The 17,708-nt window shown below is 36.8% G+C and overlaps 1 protein-coding gene across 1 annotated transcript in view; it reads left to right on the top strand.

Moving 5' to 3' along the window:
• Positions 1-1,837, top strand: part of LRP1B (LDL receptor related protein 1B) — a 1,024,768-nt gene extending 1,022,931 nt beyond the window's left edge. Inside the window, exon 88 of the mRNA XM_058548897.1 lies at positions 65-1,837. Coding sequence (XP_058404880.1) covers positions 65-205 — 141 coding nt within the window. The 3' untranslated portion in view covers positions 206-1,837. The remainder of the gene's footprint in view (positions 1-64) is intronic.
• Positions 1,838-17,708: the final 15,871 nt, after the last annotated feature.

Here is a 17,708-nt window from a genome sequence, read left to right as displayed (position 1 = left end):
GAAAATAACTAATTAATGTAGTCAAAACTGATAACAAAATTGTATTTATTTTTTTCTCCTTCAGCCAACAAATTACTCAAATCCGGTATATGCAAAATTATATATGGATGGGCAAAACTGTCGAAACTCCTTAGGAAGTGTTGATGAAAGGAAAGAACTGCTTCCAAAGAAAATAGAAATTGGGATAAGAGAGACAGTGGCATAATCAGCGATACCTTTTATATGCTGTATAAATGTATAAAATATAAGGATTACTTTTGTATGTTCCAATAGTGTTATACTTGTTTTGGCATCAGCATTACCTCTTTCTTTATCTTTTTCCTGGTTAATTGTTTTCTGAGTTTTCTGCGTTTATTTTTTGCTGATGACTATTGATTGACCATTTGTATGGTATTTTTATGAAAAAGAACTGCACTACAGTACAATTTACAACAATGCTGCTGATATGACACACCTTTGAATTTGTTAAAATTAAAAACAGCATATTTCTTTGTAGTGTGAATATGAGCAATCTATTTTGTATGAACTTTTTTGGTTCTACTTAGTCAACAAAGAGAATCTCTGCACTTTTTCATGATATGGTCTGAAAGCTGTAATACAATGTCATTTTATTTTTCTGTTTAAATTGATGGAAGAATGATTGAATGGTCAACTCTCTTCTTTGTGCCCATTAAAATTGATTCAGACTGCTGAAAATATATAGCCCTCACAACTTCAGCATCACCTGCTTTGAAATTAGCCTTAGATTGCCAAGTGATAGATGAGAATTTTGAGGAAAAATTTTTAAAAAATATATTAAATTATTAATTTGCATGAACACATATGATTACATTTTTCAAAATTTAGTGGACTCTATGTGATATACTAAACATATACACCCTGTAAACAATAGTTATATATAGGTGGTAGAACATAGCAAAAATATAACTAAAAGTGTAAAGACTACACTTGCTATGGGATGAGACCTTTTATTCTCCCTCAGTCCTGAGGTAAATAGCCAGCCTAGAGCACAACAGGGCATTGGGTACTCATGTCTTAGGAATTTCTTCCCAGACGTGTGCATTTTGTGAAAGATTAACCCAACCCCTTACCACACAGAACACTGAAGAGTAATATATAAGCACACAAATTGATGACAGAATTTCAATTATGTGAATGCATTCTCTTTGCTAGGTCAAAAGGAAGAGGTGAAACAGCCATTATGGTATAGAGTAATTGGTGAATATTTTCAGCATACAATATGACTAATCCATTATTTGCCCTATCCAAAATGTATTCTTAAAGGACTTTCCAAGTTACAGAAGAACAATTAACTGCCCCTAATCAAAGGTGGAGAGTATAAATGCTGACCAGTTACTCTGGTTTCTCTTGGTTATGCAAAACACATGGACCCCATTCACTTGTTTGTTTGTTTTCAAATTTTGAGTGAAACAAGTACGATTTATTTAAGTTGTATAAAAAAGGATAACATTTTTATACAAATATCTTTAAAGGCACAAAAGATTTATTCACAAGGTATGGAGGGCTTTTTGTTCCTCTGATAGACATGACTGACTTTTAGCTGTCATAATGTATTAACCTAACAGATGAAATATGTTTGTGGTTGCTCTTTATCCCTTTGTACAAGCATTAAAAAGAACTGCTGTTTTATAAAGAGACTTTTTGTTGTACTATGTGCATGCATACTACCTATTTCTAAACTTTGCCATATTGAGGCCTTTATACACTATTGATTTATGTAATACTAGTGCAATTTTGCTTGAACAATGTTATGCATATCATAAAATTTTTCAGGTTCTTGTTTAAGTACATTTTTTAAATTGAACAGTATTTTTCATTTTGGTTATAATAGTCATTTTGCCTATGTTTCTACAATGAAGTGTTAAATACTTTATAAAAAATTGTTGACTGACTTATTTAAATGAAATTCTACATATTTAAGTGCTTGTTTTGGGTAGTTTTTAAAAATAAGAAAATTTCTTTCTTTATGTAGTTTAAATATTCCTAGAAAACTATTTTAGTAAACACGAGACATAATTTTTGTTATATCCTTAGAACATAGTCTCTGGGGTGGGATTGATTTCATTTCATCGTTTTTCACAGCACAATAGAGAAGGCATTTTCTCTCTTCTTGCAACAGAAACATTTCCCTTACTTTTTCCTTTTCCCCTGCCTTACGTTGCTCGTCATAGACCCCATATTGCAATAGAAAGAAAGATAGATTATAGACATAGTAGTGTGACAATTGTGTTGAAATAAGCCAAAGATCTTCCTGCCCCTTCCCATTGTCAGAAAGAGTAGTTTATGGAAAACTCAAATTCCGTGGGATGCTGTTTAGACATTATTTTGTAAGTGGAATGGTTATTGGTATGCCTCCTTGGAGGATCAGACTAGAGACACAAATGTAGGAGGGTCTGATTTACTGGAGTGATCATTGAGTTCTATTATCTGAAGGGGACTTTTTATTTCAGCTTTATAAATGTAGGTGAAATTATTATTTGAAAGAAACAGAACCCACAGATTGGAATGATCTTGATACAATTAACATTAGCATAAATATCTAGCAAATCATATATGATATGCAACCAATTAACTAACACTAGGAATCTGGCATCAGCGCCTGTTTCCTCACTGGGGCACTGGTGAAAGCCATAGTCAAGAGAGCTCAGGGTGTACTTTTCAACCCCTAGGTCCCATCTACATTTTCCTGGTCCTTATTTCCACATTACTCTTCACTATCCATGCTGGTTCCTTCAAGTCCACATCAGAGTCCATAGTCTTCCTATTTCAGTTATTTTGCATTCAGTCTTTACAGGACAAAGATATTTTTTCAACTACTCAAACTTAAATCACTCTATTTCTATAGTTCTAGCTTTTTCTACTTCAATTTTCTTTTGCAAAAACTCTTATAAATCCTAGAAATTCAGGTGTATAATTCTCCTCCACAGTGACCACCCTTTATGACCACCTTTTACCCTTTATAAATGTCATCACCAAAATACTTCCTAAAATATTGATTCGAGCTTTTATGGGACGTATTTTCTAAAAATGAATTTTTCTTGGTAAACTCTCCTCCTTACCTAAATGCCTTTTCATCCAAGGCAGGGATTTTCAACCTCTTGACATTTTGGGCCAGGTAATTCTTTGTTGTCCTTTATAGAGTAGAAAACATAGCGGGATCCTTGCCTTCTATCCGTTAGATGCTACTAGCACCACCCAAATTTGCAACAGCCAAAATGTCTACAGACATTGCCAAAAGTCTCTGGGGAACAAAATTGTCCTTTTAAGAACTGCTGATCCAGGGCTATGTTCTGTCTTCCTCTATTAAATGACTGTCAGCTGGAACAGCTGAGTCAAAACAAGGCTCCTCATCACCAAAATCACGGCATTCCCAACTTTTGATTTTAATTCTTTAATGCTGATGATGCATGAGTTATAGTTATAGAAATTTGGTATTAGTAAAGTGCCTATGCAGTAAAAAAAAAAAAAAAAGTCATTACTAAGGGAAAAAGTTTCATTTAGAAACTTGTACAGTTTTGCATAAATTGGGCCAATTTCATTTATGTAAATGTGTTTTATTTGTGGCCATTTTGATGTCATTGATTATTACGTTTCATTTTATTTTGTGTTTGATTATATGCTTGTTTCGTTGGTTCTCGAGGTTGAGATTTAAGCTTGCACTTTTCTTTTAGGAGTGTTACTTTTCATTTTTATGATTACTCGAATATGAAGAAGTTCAATACTCTGCTCGTTATGGCTATTATAAATGAACTATAGTATGCAAAATGCCCACAATTTCTAAATCCGTAACAGGCAAAATTGGTATATGTGATGAAGGAAATAGAAAAAAATATTGCTTATTTTCCTTTATCCTCTCTCATCTCTGTATCTTCAAACAGATACACTGGATGTAAAGTTCTATTCCTTTCTAAGAATTCTACCTCTATTTACAAATTCAACTCTCTTGTGCAGTTTTACTAAAAAGATTAAAATATCCTGCAGAGTAGAGCAAACTATAGCCAACCACTTTTTGAAAGCAGTTTTTTTGACCTTATGCCCCATTCCAGTTATTGTCAGTTTATTTAATGACTTTCTCAATATTAGATGATATTTAAATTTAATGTAGATTAGAGTCATTATTTAAATAGGAACCCTTGAATTGTAACTTGTAAGAAAAGGAGAGACTCAAGCATTTCTTTGTGAAGATAGCTACCAGGTAATATAACACAAAAAATTATTTTTTCCATGTATTTTGAATGTGAGAAAAACAACAACAAAAATTGGTTCATTTTTCAATTCTGCTACCACATCCATTGCTAACTTAACGGATGTGTCCTTACTTATTTTAGTTTAACTTACTATATAAAGTGAATGCATCCAGAAAAAGATAAATATAATTAAAAATATATGGAAGCAGTTTTATTCAGAAAAACATTCAGTTTTTTTTTTATGAGGACGATCAGCCCTGAGCTAACATCTGCCAATCCTCCTCCTTTTTTTTTTTTTTTTTTTTTTTTTTTTGCTGAGGAAGACTAGCCCTGGGCTAACATCTGAGCCCATCTTCCTCCACCTTATATGGGATGCCGCCACAGCATGGCTTGACAAGCGGTGCATCGGTGCGCACCCCGGATCTGAACCAGTGAACCCCGGGCTGCCGCAGCGGAGCATGCACACTTAACTGCTTGCGACACCGGGCTGGCCCCGACATTCAGTTTTTGAGGATCATATCCAAAGACCCAGGAACATGTACTTCATCCCATGCTATGCCTGTGTCTAGTTTAAAAAAATGAAAAGTAAATTAAATGAGTTCTCTAGTTTAACTTTTCTCTAGTAGATGTTATACTTAAGTGGCTGCAATTTATTCTGAAAAATAGATAGTTTCCAGTGAAGCCTATCATTTTTGTATCCAAAGTGATCAAAAATCAAAAGAAAAATTGGTACTAAACATGACCTATTTGATAAATTCTATGCTTAGAATGTGTTCATTCTCTCTGATGGGCAGTCTGCCCCTTCAGCATGTGGTTTTTAAGATATCAGTGAACTTTGCCATGCAATCCTGACAGTTTAGTCGTTTGTTCCCTCCAAGATAATTTTTTATCTGTAGTCCCTCCGCAGAAATTATAAGCCTCCTGATGCGTCTTGATTTCCAGCTTATTTATGCTGTAGTGGTTTGGAAAGCCGATAATATAACTGTTCTAGCCTTTCAAAATATAATGTCCATAGTGGAAAACATATGTATCTTATTCAGGTCAGTAATATAAAAATTTATAAGGGTGAAAATATTTTTTCATACACAGAATAAATTGTGAAATATAGTTGAGAATAAAATTTAGGAGTTTGAAATGTAAGGCTGTTTATGGAGATACTTAAAAACAGTATGCAGAGTTTAAGTTTAGATTGCCTTCACTTACGAGATACCACGTTTCCCAATGAATAATGTCAAAAGTTAGGTAGGAAATAACTGGACAGTGAGATTTCAAACTGGAGTAACTTCCATCCTTGCAGTCTACAAATGTCAAAGGTCTATTTGTGGAAATCTGTATAAACACACAACAACACACACTCACCTGTTTTCACACACTGGCTTTGATGTCCCATTAATTGTGAAGATGGCGCTTCTCTCCTATTTTACCTAAAATTCGATCATGTTTAGCTTTTCCTGCTTGTCATTTCAAAAATCACTACCTTTATCCGTAGTAGTAACCAATCCCTAGTTTTTTACTCCTTATTATAAAAGTTTATTGGTCTATTTCATCAAATATACTTATGAAAAGCCTTTATCTGTAGTATATTTGCTGAGCTTTGGCATATATACAAACGTTTCTCTAAGGCCTTCAAATATGAATGTCAACTCAACTGGATATACATTTCTGGGGCTTTTCCTTTTCCTCCAGAATTAGCTTGAACCTGCCCCACTGCTTTCTGGTATTCAATGTGGTTAAGGATAAGTCTGAGACCAAATGGAATTTCATTTCTTTGTAACATTTCTCCCAAGACTTAAAAAAATGCTAGTTATAATTAAAACATTTTGCCCAATATGCACACATCTTTTTCTTAATTTTGTCTACCTACTACCATCTATTTTCAGCTAAAGTTAGTTTTCTTCAAGTGTCTTTATTATTTCTGACCAAATTGTTTTCTTTTAATACACAGAAACACCATAGTTCTTAGGTTAACTCCTTCTTTTTCTTTACCACATACATCATCTTAATAATTTTTTTCTTTTTTTACCTTTGTCCTTGAAGAGATTTTCAAGTTTATGGCCTGAATTCCTGATATACCTTTTTCCCCGGCAACGCAATTGGTTTTTCATGTGTGCATGTGGGAGGGTGCGTGTGTGTGCATGCATGTGCCTCGAGGATGAGTCCTTACTTATTTTACTCAGCTTCCTTTTGAACTGAGTTTGTTTTACTTTCCTGTTTAGTGTATTTTCTCCTCAGGTGTCATAGTACCTGTTTTCTGTTTCTTACAATACCAAAAAGTTTTCAAAATTTCTCTTTTTGCAACAGTTCCATAAGTCTAGAGAATGATGTCTTCATGTCTTTGTCCTATGGAACCTAAAAAAATACAATCCAAGTTGCTTTTTATTTTTTCTTTTCCATTTACTAATGCTTAATTGCGGAGAAAATGCTCTACTTCCGGTGCTGTCCAGTAGATAGGGTAGCAATATTTATTTGTCTCTTCTTTCCATCAATTTTATACCTCTTAAATGTCTTTCTCAGGCCTATAACTCTTGGTCCATTTTGCCCCCATTTATCCTAGGGGGTCTCTCCTAGAACCCAGTATGATTATTCCCATTCTCATGTCAATATATCTTTAATCAAACAATGAAACAGAGAAGTGCATAAAAATGCCAGTGCTCTTGTATGCCACGTACTGGGGTTCTTCCTGCAATCCACACCCAGCTGCACCCCCAAATACCTGATCCTATGTTGTGCCCTAAGCTTCCATGAATTCACAGGAGATAGCCAGGCTTCTTTAGTGCTCCAGCACCCCTTCCCTTTCTTGAAAACAGTCCGAGATGTCTGTCCTATTTTTCTGGCAGCATCACTCTTTGAAAGAATGTAGAAGTTTGGATTGGGGGCAGTGCTCTGGCCACCTCAAGAGGCACTCACATGTTCAGTGGAAGGATGGCTATCCACTTTATTTTCTAATACAGATCCCAGGACTTTGCATCTTGATACAGAGTATAGGGGAAACACAAATTCCTGTTTTTTACTGTACAGAGACTCAGGGTCATTAGGGAAGACATTGCTAGATTACCAATGGTTTTATTTGGTTTTTAGTTAGCTCCATTTCACTTAAATACTCTCAATAGCTTGTATGTCATACTGATTTATCAGTATTCTTGCACCTTCTTAAGTATTTTAGAGAAAATTAGAAATGACTGAGTCAAAGGCTTCTGGTCAGTTGCCTTTTAAAACTGCCAGTTTCGTTGTCTGTTAATAACACTCTCGTTGCAATATCCTGAAGTATTGCTGACTCTCTCCTATCCACAGCTGTGTTCTTAGTCCTTAGAGCTCATCTGCAGAGATTAGTAGCCCTATCCCTTTCCACCAGATGTTGTTCTTTATAAGTACATTAGACACCTCTTGCCTTCCCCTGCAGGCACTTCCTCACTTCCCACCTCTCTTTCTAGCCTCGCTGTTGTTTTTACCTTTTCATGAGTGCAACCTGAGAACCCTTGACCTCAGCTGTGCTTAGTCTCTCTCTGGATTAGCTTTCTATTGCTGCTGTAACAAATTACCACAAATTTAGCCTCTTAAAACAACACGTGTATATTATCTCATGGTTCTACAGGTCAGAAGTGCAGGTTGGCTTGACTAGATTCTCTGCTGCAGGTTTCACAAGGCCGAAATCATAGTGCTGTCTACCTGAGTTCTTACCAGGAGGCTCTGGGAAGGATCTGCTCCCAAGCTCATTCAGGTTGATGGCAGATTCCAGTTCCTTGCAGTCATAGGACTGAGGTTCCAGTTTCCTAGCAGGCTGTCAGCTGGGGTCCATTGTTAGCTCCTAGAGGTGGCCCTCTGGTCCTAGTGTGTAGGCTCCTACATCTTGGAACTATCTTTCATATTTCCCTCAGGCCTGTGATCTCCCTGAGTCACCCTTCTGTTGATCTCTTCTGCTTCCAGCTAGAGAAACCTCTTTGCGTTTCCAGGCTCATGTGTTTAGATTGGACCAACCTAGATAATAAGGAATAATCTTTTACTTTAAGATCCATAACCTTAATGATATCTACAAATTCCCTTTTGTCACATAAAAGTAGCATATTCACAGATTCCAGGGATTAGGGCACATACGTCTTTGGGGGGGCCATTATTTGGCTCATGACACACTCTTGCTTTCTGCCCTGGGGCACCTCTAAGCCAGTGCAAAAGGACTAGCTCTAAATCTCCTTGCCATGATGTTAATCAAATTCTCTCATATTCTTCCCTGCTGGTGCAACATCTTCATGATCCACCCTTAAATGTGCCCCACCTCATGTCAACAGGTCTTGCAAATCTTTCTTAAGTTGCATTCCTAGTTAACCTTGATTAGTTGTCTGAAGACAAATGTTATGGGGTCAGACTGGGGGTTGGACAAGGACATCTACAGGAACCCACCTGGAACTCGAGCATGTGAAACCTGGAGATGTGAAGGTGTTAATGCACCATGGAGCAACCATTAATGGATAAAAAATGCCCCATTCCATCTCTTAGACAGTTAATTCTGTGCTTCGTTCTTCCTGCCTCTTTTGAAGGTCTTTGAGAAACAAGTCCAAGTTTCCCATGCGGCTATCAATTTGATAATACCTACTCGTTCAGCTTTTCTTCTATTCTCAGTTTCCCACACCTACTCTCCAGATAACTACCCAATATAAACTGCTTGTATAATGTCCTTGTCTTAGGCTCTGCTTTGGGAAATAAGAAGCGACCTTTCAAAGTAAAGCATCAAGAAGGAATTCTAAAACAGATCCACCCACCAGTCGGATATAATAAGGACGCCACTGTTGGTGATAAGTGGGGTGACAATCACCCTGACATGCAGTAACATCACAATTTCTAAGAGTCTCACTAGTGGTAACTGGGATGAGTTACTGGTAGGAGATGAAGGAGATGAAGCATTGGCTTACATGGTAGCTGTGGTCCTTGAACAATATGGGGACAATAGTAATTATAAGGATTGTATTGTTGGACGATTTATTTAAGCCTTAAAAAAGAAAATAATAGACTCAGGTTAGCCAAAAATCAGCTCAAATTGCTCTGTATATGTCAGACGGCCAAACTGGAAGCAGTCGAAAGACCCTCTACCTCCTACAGCTTCAGGCAGACTATAATGAAAATTAGGCCTTGATTTAACTTTAAATGGAGCAGAACTACAAAGGAGGTACTCTGGCATAGACTTGACTTGTCTCATAGCTAAGGCCAGTGATCTTATAGAAAGAGAATTGGAAAGGCGATATTTGGGTGTATAAGTGTGAAAATTTCAAACCTCCAAATTGCTCTGAATCATCCAAACTGACAGAAGGAGAACCTTCCCACCTGCTAAAGGAAAACAACCTGCCTTTGCCTGGAGACTCTGTAAAGACTTCTCCTGAGGCAGATGCCTTACAAGGTAATCCTTGTTCTTCTCACAGTTTCTCCCATCTCATTGTCTTCAGACCACTAACCAAGTTCAACCAACTCAAGAAGGGAAACACAGTCCCTGCTCCAGGAAGAACTGGAAGACCTGGTTAATATGAGAGAGAATATATTCAAGAGTGGATCATGAAGATATTGAACCAGCAGGGAAAAATATTATGAGGGGAGAATCTGTTTAACATCACAGTTAGAGCAGCTGGAGCTAGTTATTTTGTACTGCTGGGATGGATCCTTAAATCATGGAGAAAATGATGGCACTTAATAAATGAGGTAAAAGTCCTAGAACTGCCTTAACAGAGTATTCAGGGTTAGAAGGCTAGAAGGTGGGTGGGAAGATTTATGTCTTAGCTGTTAGATCAGCTCTATTGCATATTAGAATCTAGTGTATGGACGAACCAGTTTTATGTGAAGTCCAAGAGGACATTCTCTTCACAAAGGGTTCACTGACGGAGGGCAATTTAAAAACTTCTGTAGGCTGGGTTTGATAGTAGGAGATGTTTTCTGAAACTGGGCTGTCTAGTGTCAGTGGGATAATAGGATTCCGGAATGACAGGCTGTGAGTGGTAACCTTTATCCAATAAAGGGAAGGTATAAATATTTACTGTTATGGACAGCAAGGTTGAAGTGACAACCAAGGTTGGGTCTGTAGCAATGGCTGATAGACCATGAACTTTCTAGTAGCAAGGTAGATAGACAGCCAACAAGTGTGTTACTTGACTTTTCAATCAAAAGAAATTTAGAGGTGGCAAATAGAAAATTTACATCCTCCACAGCAATGGGAAAAAAATTATGATTCCTTACATAGTTTTAAAATCTAAGCTAGTTCATAGACCCAGAATCCAATAATTGAAAGTGAATCCAAATGCCCTTGAATAAAGAAAAATATTCCTCTATCTGTTCCCAAAGGGTTCTGTGACTACTACCAGACAGTCTTGCAATGAGAAAGGGAAATACTCAGAACTTTTGAAGGTTGCTGGATATAGTATCCAAATTGATGAAGATAACAGGGTACCCTAAAAATCATCATGCCCCTCATTTACTGGGAGCTTACGGAGGTCAAGTAATGAATAAAGTTCTGGCCCAAGTTTATCTTATAGTGGATCTAGTGCATCCAAGAATCCACCCTGAAGTTTTTCCCTGGCCCCTCAATATACAATTGGGATGCATATATTGAGCATCTGGCAGAACTTGGACATGTACACTGATTTGTGGAGGAAAAGTGGTTAAAATAAGCTTCCCAAAACTGCCCTATCCTCTGGCCAAAATAATAAATCAGAAGCAAGAACACATTCCTGGAGGAGTTACAGAGATTAGTGCCACAAAAGATTTAAAAGATGTGGTGGTTCCCATCTTTTTTTTTTTTTCTTTTGTGAGGAAGATTAGCCCTGAGCTAACATCCGTTGCCTATCTTCCTCTTTTTGCTGAGGAAGATTGGCCCTCCCTGAGCTAACATCTGTGCCCATCTTCCTCTATTTTTTATGTGGGACTCCTGCCACAGCATGGCTTGATGAGTGGTGTGTAGGTCTGCGCCCAGGATTTGAATCTGCGAACCCTGGGCCGCAGAAGTGGAGGGCTCGAACTTAACCACTATGTGGTGGTTCCCATCTTAAACCATTTGAATAAATGAATGAATGAATATATCGTGGCAGATGACAATGGACTACTATAAACTTAACTAAGTTGTAGCCCCAATTGCAATACTTTGCCAGATGTGATATTTCTACAGGAATATACCAACATAGGCTACAGCACTTGGTTTGCAGCTGTCGATCTAGCAAATGCATTCATTCAATCCCCATCAGAGCAAGGATCAAAAGCTTTCTTTTATCTAGGAAGAATAGCAATATACTTTAGCTGTTGACCCCAGAACTATGTTCACCCTCTTTCAGGAGGCTTAATCATCTCACATTTTGCAGAACCACACAGTTGCATGAGGAGGGTCACTACATGTTTAGTAAATATAGATATGGCAAATACAAAGTTTATAGAGCAATAAAACATTTATAGTTTTATAAATTTTAAAATTATTTGCAATACTGGCATCATTGTAACCAACTATTTTGGTAGTGCTATAACTCCAGGTACAAGGCAGAGTTTAGAACTTAAATAGTTTTTGCCTAAATGTTTTCATTTTAAATAATTGGACATAAAACTATTGGGGTATTCAGAATACTGCCTCAATTCTACATTCCATTTATTTTCTATGGAATATTCAAATCTTGAATTATTTGACCTTTATTTTTAATATAATTTCTGTTCAAATTCAATTAAGATATAATCATTGCCTATAGCTTTCTCTACTGCCTGCTTAATGATTTTTAAAATAATACACATTGTTCCCTTTAAAGATCACAACAAAAAACATACATCTTTTTGAATGTTTACCACCATCATTATTATTTGCATCACGATGCCTGTACATTCATATAAATGCTTCTTTTTGGCCTATATTACAATGTAAAATGAACTCCGAATCCCATGCTTGTAAGTAGATGTATATAAATATTTGAAATGAATGTCTTCAATGGACGCTTCAAGGTAAGATCCCGACCCTTGACTCCCAATTAATTAGTACAAAGAAAGAAAATCTAGACAAACAGGCTCCCTATTCGTTTGGTAGCTAATTAAAATGCATACTCTGCAGAAGTCACTTGACTCTCGATTACAATTACATGCGCAAGGTTATCAGAACACGGCAAGCAGAAAGCTGAAAGTAATCGTCCCCTCTTAGAGTGAACACATCAAGGATGGTTCTATGTGGTAAGAAAAGGTTTCATGTATCACAGCTAGCTGTGATGTTCATTCACTGTACCCACAAGGTCATAGCAATGATTATGTCTAAGCTGATCCTAGGATCCCATCAGCCGTAGTAGGTTCAAGGTTAAAACCTAGTGAACTGTTAAAATTGTTTGTGGACCCCAACAAATATCAACTAGAATGGTCTAGGAAAAAAAATAGCTGTCAAGATTTGCCTGTTGCTCTAATGGTGTTGGGTTAATTTTATCATAAAATTAATGATGCACTTAAAATGAAGAGATTTATATCTGCGAGGACTTCTAATTGAGTTAACCCAACAGATCAGCTTACGACTGATACAACTCCAAAAAAGAATAATTAACAAGTGCCCAAATTGTATCCTCCCTTTTTGACTGATTTCTTCAACAGGCTATTAAAATAAGTACCTCAGTTTTACTTCACATATTGTCTTTTTAAACCAGAATCCTCTTTTTTTCCATAAGATGACCGTGTTTTTCAAGAATTCCAGGCTCGATTGTTTCCTTACATTAACCTATGAGTAAAAGCCTTGTTGGGCCATAGAAGAAAACCTTACTATGTATCTATATTTAAGACACAGTCTTCTTACTTATTTAGTTTCTATTCTTAAAATGTAGGATAATTTTATTTAGCATTGCTAGTTGAATTTTAAAAAGGTGTTCATGCATTAAGTCATATACTGAAGAGACATTGGTAAAAAGGCCTACACCTAAAATGCTAAATATCCTGCATATTTCAGTGGGATTTTTATGACAAGGATGAAGAACAACAAGGTCACTCTGCTTCCTTTGATGGCTATTTCTGAGACATAGATGACAGCTTGAAGATTGTAACAAAACCTGGTTAAATGCATGTCATTTCTTCTTTACAAAACTCACTTTCATGCAACTAGATTTACGGTGTGCCAGGTTCCCATTACAGACATTTTGGCTGAGATGGGACATAGTTATTGCTATGTCGGGTTCACTGTGTGGTAAGACGGAAGTGGCCACTTCGATTCATCTTCTAGTATAGATTTCAATACAACAGAAATATCTGGCCAGTCACATGTAAAATTTAAAAAGATACGTACTCTACATATCGAAACTCTGCACAACAAGATAAAGCATTTCACACTTTACACCCTTATAATTGAACACAGCTCCTTAATTAAGCCAATGACATCTGTTGACTATTAAGTATAAAGGCCTTGCTTTCTCTATCACTTTACCCATTCAGGTAACTACAGTGAATAAAGATAATTTCTGATTAACAAAACCTTTGTTTTTAGAGTGCTATCTATATGGAGTGAATCTTAAATCTGCTGTTATATCTTTTTGCATTTTGTATTAATATTAAGGTTATTTGTGAGATATATAATTATTATTTCTTGAGACAGATCTTCGTTATTTGCTAATGCTAATCCTTTTCTCCAACTCAGTCTCCTCATTGACGTGTCCCAACCACACCAGAATCCATATTTCCACTCTCCCCTCTAATTTACTCCTTTTTTTCCTTTCCTACAACCTAATGCCTTGCTTATAGTTGTTCCTCCACATCAGCTGAAACATCTTTTATTCTATATTTCCCTCAAGTTCCAGTTAAATGCTCATACCATCCTTGAACACTCCTTATTCATTTAGTCCATCTATTAGTGAGGGTATTGATAGCTGCTCTAGCAAATAGGCCCCCAAATGAATCAAGTTGCAAATATAATAAAAGCATATATGCATGGTCAGCAGGTGGCTTTTGTCCACACAGTGACTCAAGGACCCAGACTCCTCTCATCACCCGGCTCCTCCATCCCTCAAAAAGTGATCTTCATAACAGCAACATCAGCATCACCTGGGAACTTACTACAGATGCAAATTATATGGCTGCGTTCTAGACATACTGAATCAACAACCATGAGACTAAAGCCCAGAAATCTGTTTGCACAAGCCCTCCAGGTGATTCTGATGTACACTAAAGCCTGGGAATCACTGCTCTACCACCTCATAGTCACCTACATCCAGCCTGTGGTCATTCAAAGAGAACGTGGGTAAGATCCACATGCTTCTCTTTTTTAAAAAACAGTTTATTTAAACTAAAAAAAAGTCACCTATTTCTCCCATCTCCCATTCCCTGCCACTGGCAACCACCAGTCTGTTTTCTGTATCTATGAGCTTGTTTTTTTTCTTTTTTTTCAGCTTCCATATATAACAGAGATCATACAGTATTTGTCTTTCTCTGTCTGACTTATTTCACTTAGCGTAATATCCTCAAGGTCCATCCATGTTGTCACAAATAGCAAGATTTCATTCTCTTTTATGGCTAAATAGTATTCCATTATATATATAACATAAATTTATATATATAAAATCCATTATATATAAAATATTTAATGTGGTGTATGTATATATCCACTACAATTTCTTTATCCATTCATCCCTCGGTGGACAGTTACTTAGCTTGTTTCCATACCTTCACTATTGTAAATAATGCTGCAATGAGCATGGGGATGCATACATTTTTTTGATTTAGTGTTTTTGTTTTTTTCACATAAATACCCAGAAGCGGAATTCCTAGATCATATAATAGTTTTATTTTTAATTTTTTGAGGACCTCCCATACTGTTTTCCATAGTGGCTACGCCCATTTACATTCCCACCAATAGTGCACAAGGGTTCCCTTTTCTCCACATCCTTGCCAACACTGTTACTTTTTTGTCTTTTTGATGATAGCCATTCTAACAGGCATGAGATGATATCTCATTGTAGTTTTGATTTGCATTTCCCAGATGATTAGTGATGTTGAGCATCATTTTGTGTACCTGTTGGCCGTCTGTATGTCTTCTTTGGACAAATGTCTATTCAGATCTTCTGTCCGTTTTTTAATTGGATGGTCTGTTTTTCTTGCTATTGAGTTGTATGAGTTCCTCATATATTTTGGATATTAGCCCCTTATTAGTTACATAATTTGCAAATATTTTATCCCATTTAGTAGGTTACCTATTCATTTTGTTGGTTTTCTTTGCTGTGCAGAAGCTTTTTAATATGATGTAGTTCCATGTATTTATTTTTTCTTTTGTTGCTTTTGCTTTTGGTGTCAGATTCAAAAAATCACCACCGAGACTCATGTCAAGGAGTTTACCATCTATGTTTTCTTCTAGGAGTTTCATAGTTTCAGGCCTTACATTCAAGTCTTTAATCCATTTCGAGTTAAGACAGGGGTATGAACTCTTTTCTGGGTGACACTGATTATTATAGTCCCATAGGACCAGGAATGCAAGCTCCCTTGGCCTCCAGAGTCAGGCAGTCAAGAAGCATCTCCTGGATGGAAGCCACAAAGATTGAGGCACCAGAAGCATGTAAAAGCTCTCTTCCAGGAGATACTGGTGCTCTGGAACTTCAGCAAAGGGGGAGTGCAAAGATGGTGCCTGCTGGTCTCTGTCCTCGTCCTCGGAGAGTATTCCAGCAGGCTCTTAAATGGCACGTGTTAAGTTAGATGTCTGTCCCTCAGGCCAATGCTTTAATATAAGCAGGTGAGCCTCCTTCACTTTAAGTCTGGGCACAATCAGCTGCCTTTGAGCTGGGCCCTAGGGCAGGTAAGTCTGAGCGTGGTGGACCTTTGAAAGCTGCCTCTCAGATCACTACCATCTTGTGGGTCTCTGGATGCGAGATCTGTCGGTTTTCAAACTTAGATGTTCTGGGGGCTTGTATCTCAGATGCATGTCTTAAAAGTTGAGGTACCCAATGTGGGGGTTGACCTTTTCCCTCCTGGGGGGAAGCCCTGGGTTTTGAGTTTTCTCGTGGTTGGAGGTTGCGTTGCGGGGGTGCTGTTTATGGTGAGATTGTATCCCAGCCTCTCTACCTGCTTCCGTGTGGTTTTCTTCTAGTTTGCCTGATATGTAGTTGTCACGCAGCCAGCCTTTAGGGTTTTGTAAGAGGAAATTGTTTGATATCTAGCTGTAGACTCAGTGTTTCCGTGGGAGGAGGTGAGTTCAGGATCTTCCTACCTCGCCACCTTGAACTGGAAATTTAACTGAATTTAAAATTGCTGTTTCACCTGCGTTTGGGGATAGAATCATGAACGTAAAATTATGGATTGTCAGTTCAGTGATTCTTTGAAACCCTATTTTGTCTCTGAATGTGGTATGGAAGCACCTCATGGACAAACATGGCAGTTGCTTATCCTAAAATCAACCCCAACCTATCGGAGCCGTGGGCAAATAGCACAACATAATGCATCTGATAGCAATTTGAGCTCTTTCTGAGTATATATTTTTTATTTATACAAACTCTCAAAGTAACTCATTTCATGGTTTTCTTTTCACTATATGAGGCAACATTATATTAACTATGTGTTAACATGCATAAACGGTGTGTCAGCTGAAATGACTATTTTCAAGTATCTAGGGAACTATTTCAAGAATTCAGTATTTCCATATACTCAGGAATACATTCTAGACATGATGTTCCAAACTTCACAAGGTGTGTCCAATGTACCTAATCCATCTCTTTGCATTGAAATGAGGCCTAACTTACAATGGTTTCAAAAGAAGATATACAATTCTTTAAGATTTTATTAAGGAAGTTGTGTGTAATGGGGCACCTTTCCCCCACTCTTTTCAAGGAAGATCTGTGTTGAAAATTTCTATTTTTATTATAGGAAAGTCTGAGATTTCTTACAATATATTTCAGATGCAGTTTATAAAATACTCATTGATTATAAAACTTTTCAGATTTCTATATTTTTTTTAAAGGTTTCTGAAACGGAGTACAATGCTGCTTTGGTTTCAAGAAGCTTAGTAAATCCCAGAATGATTCCATGTTGACATTAAAATCACAGATACGGCCAGTTCTTTTAGGCAAATTAAAATTTAGATGCATCACTGAAAATAGCTGATTCCCTGGAAGTTACATTAAGAACACCTGTGTACATAAAACCTGAGATATGCTGGAACTCAATAATTATTGACAAATATGTGCAAATGTGACTGGATGGATAGATGAATAAATATTCCTTTCAGGTATACAGCATTGATGAGTCAAATCTTAGTTATTTGGGAATGCTCTTACTTAAGATTTCCTAGATTATATTTCAATCATGTATATTAGATTACATCATAACAGGATTTTATCCCTGCCCTGTGCAAAATATATTGAGACATTGGAAAAGCACAAGGTTAAAAAGCGTCAGTGTCTATCAAATTGGAAGGTGACACTTAAACTGACAGCATCATTTCTAGTGAAAATTCACTTTTTATGAAGAACAAAAAAAAGATATAATCCTGATTCCTATCAGCTCTTGTGAATTTCAAAACTTAATCTGAATACTTGCCTCCTACATGTC

The sequence above is a fragment of the Diceros bicornis genome, chromosome 10, assembly GCF_020826845.1.
Source record: "Diceros bicornis minor isolate mBicDic1 chromosome 10, mDicBic1.mat.cur, whole genome shotgun sequence".
NCBI classification, from domain to species: domain Eukaryota; kingdom Metazoa; phylum Chordata; class Mammalia; order Perissodactyla; family Rhinocerotidae; genus Diceros; species Diceros bicornis.
Note: the sequence above shows the minus strand (reverse complement) of the source record. Positions and strands in the feature narration are given on the sequence as shown.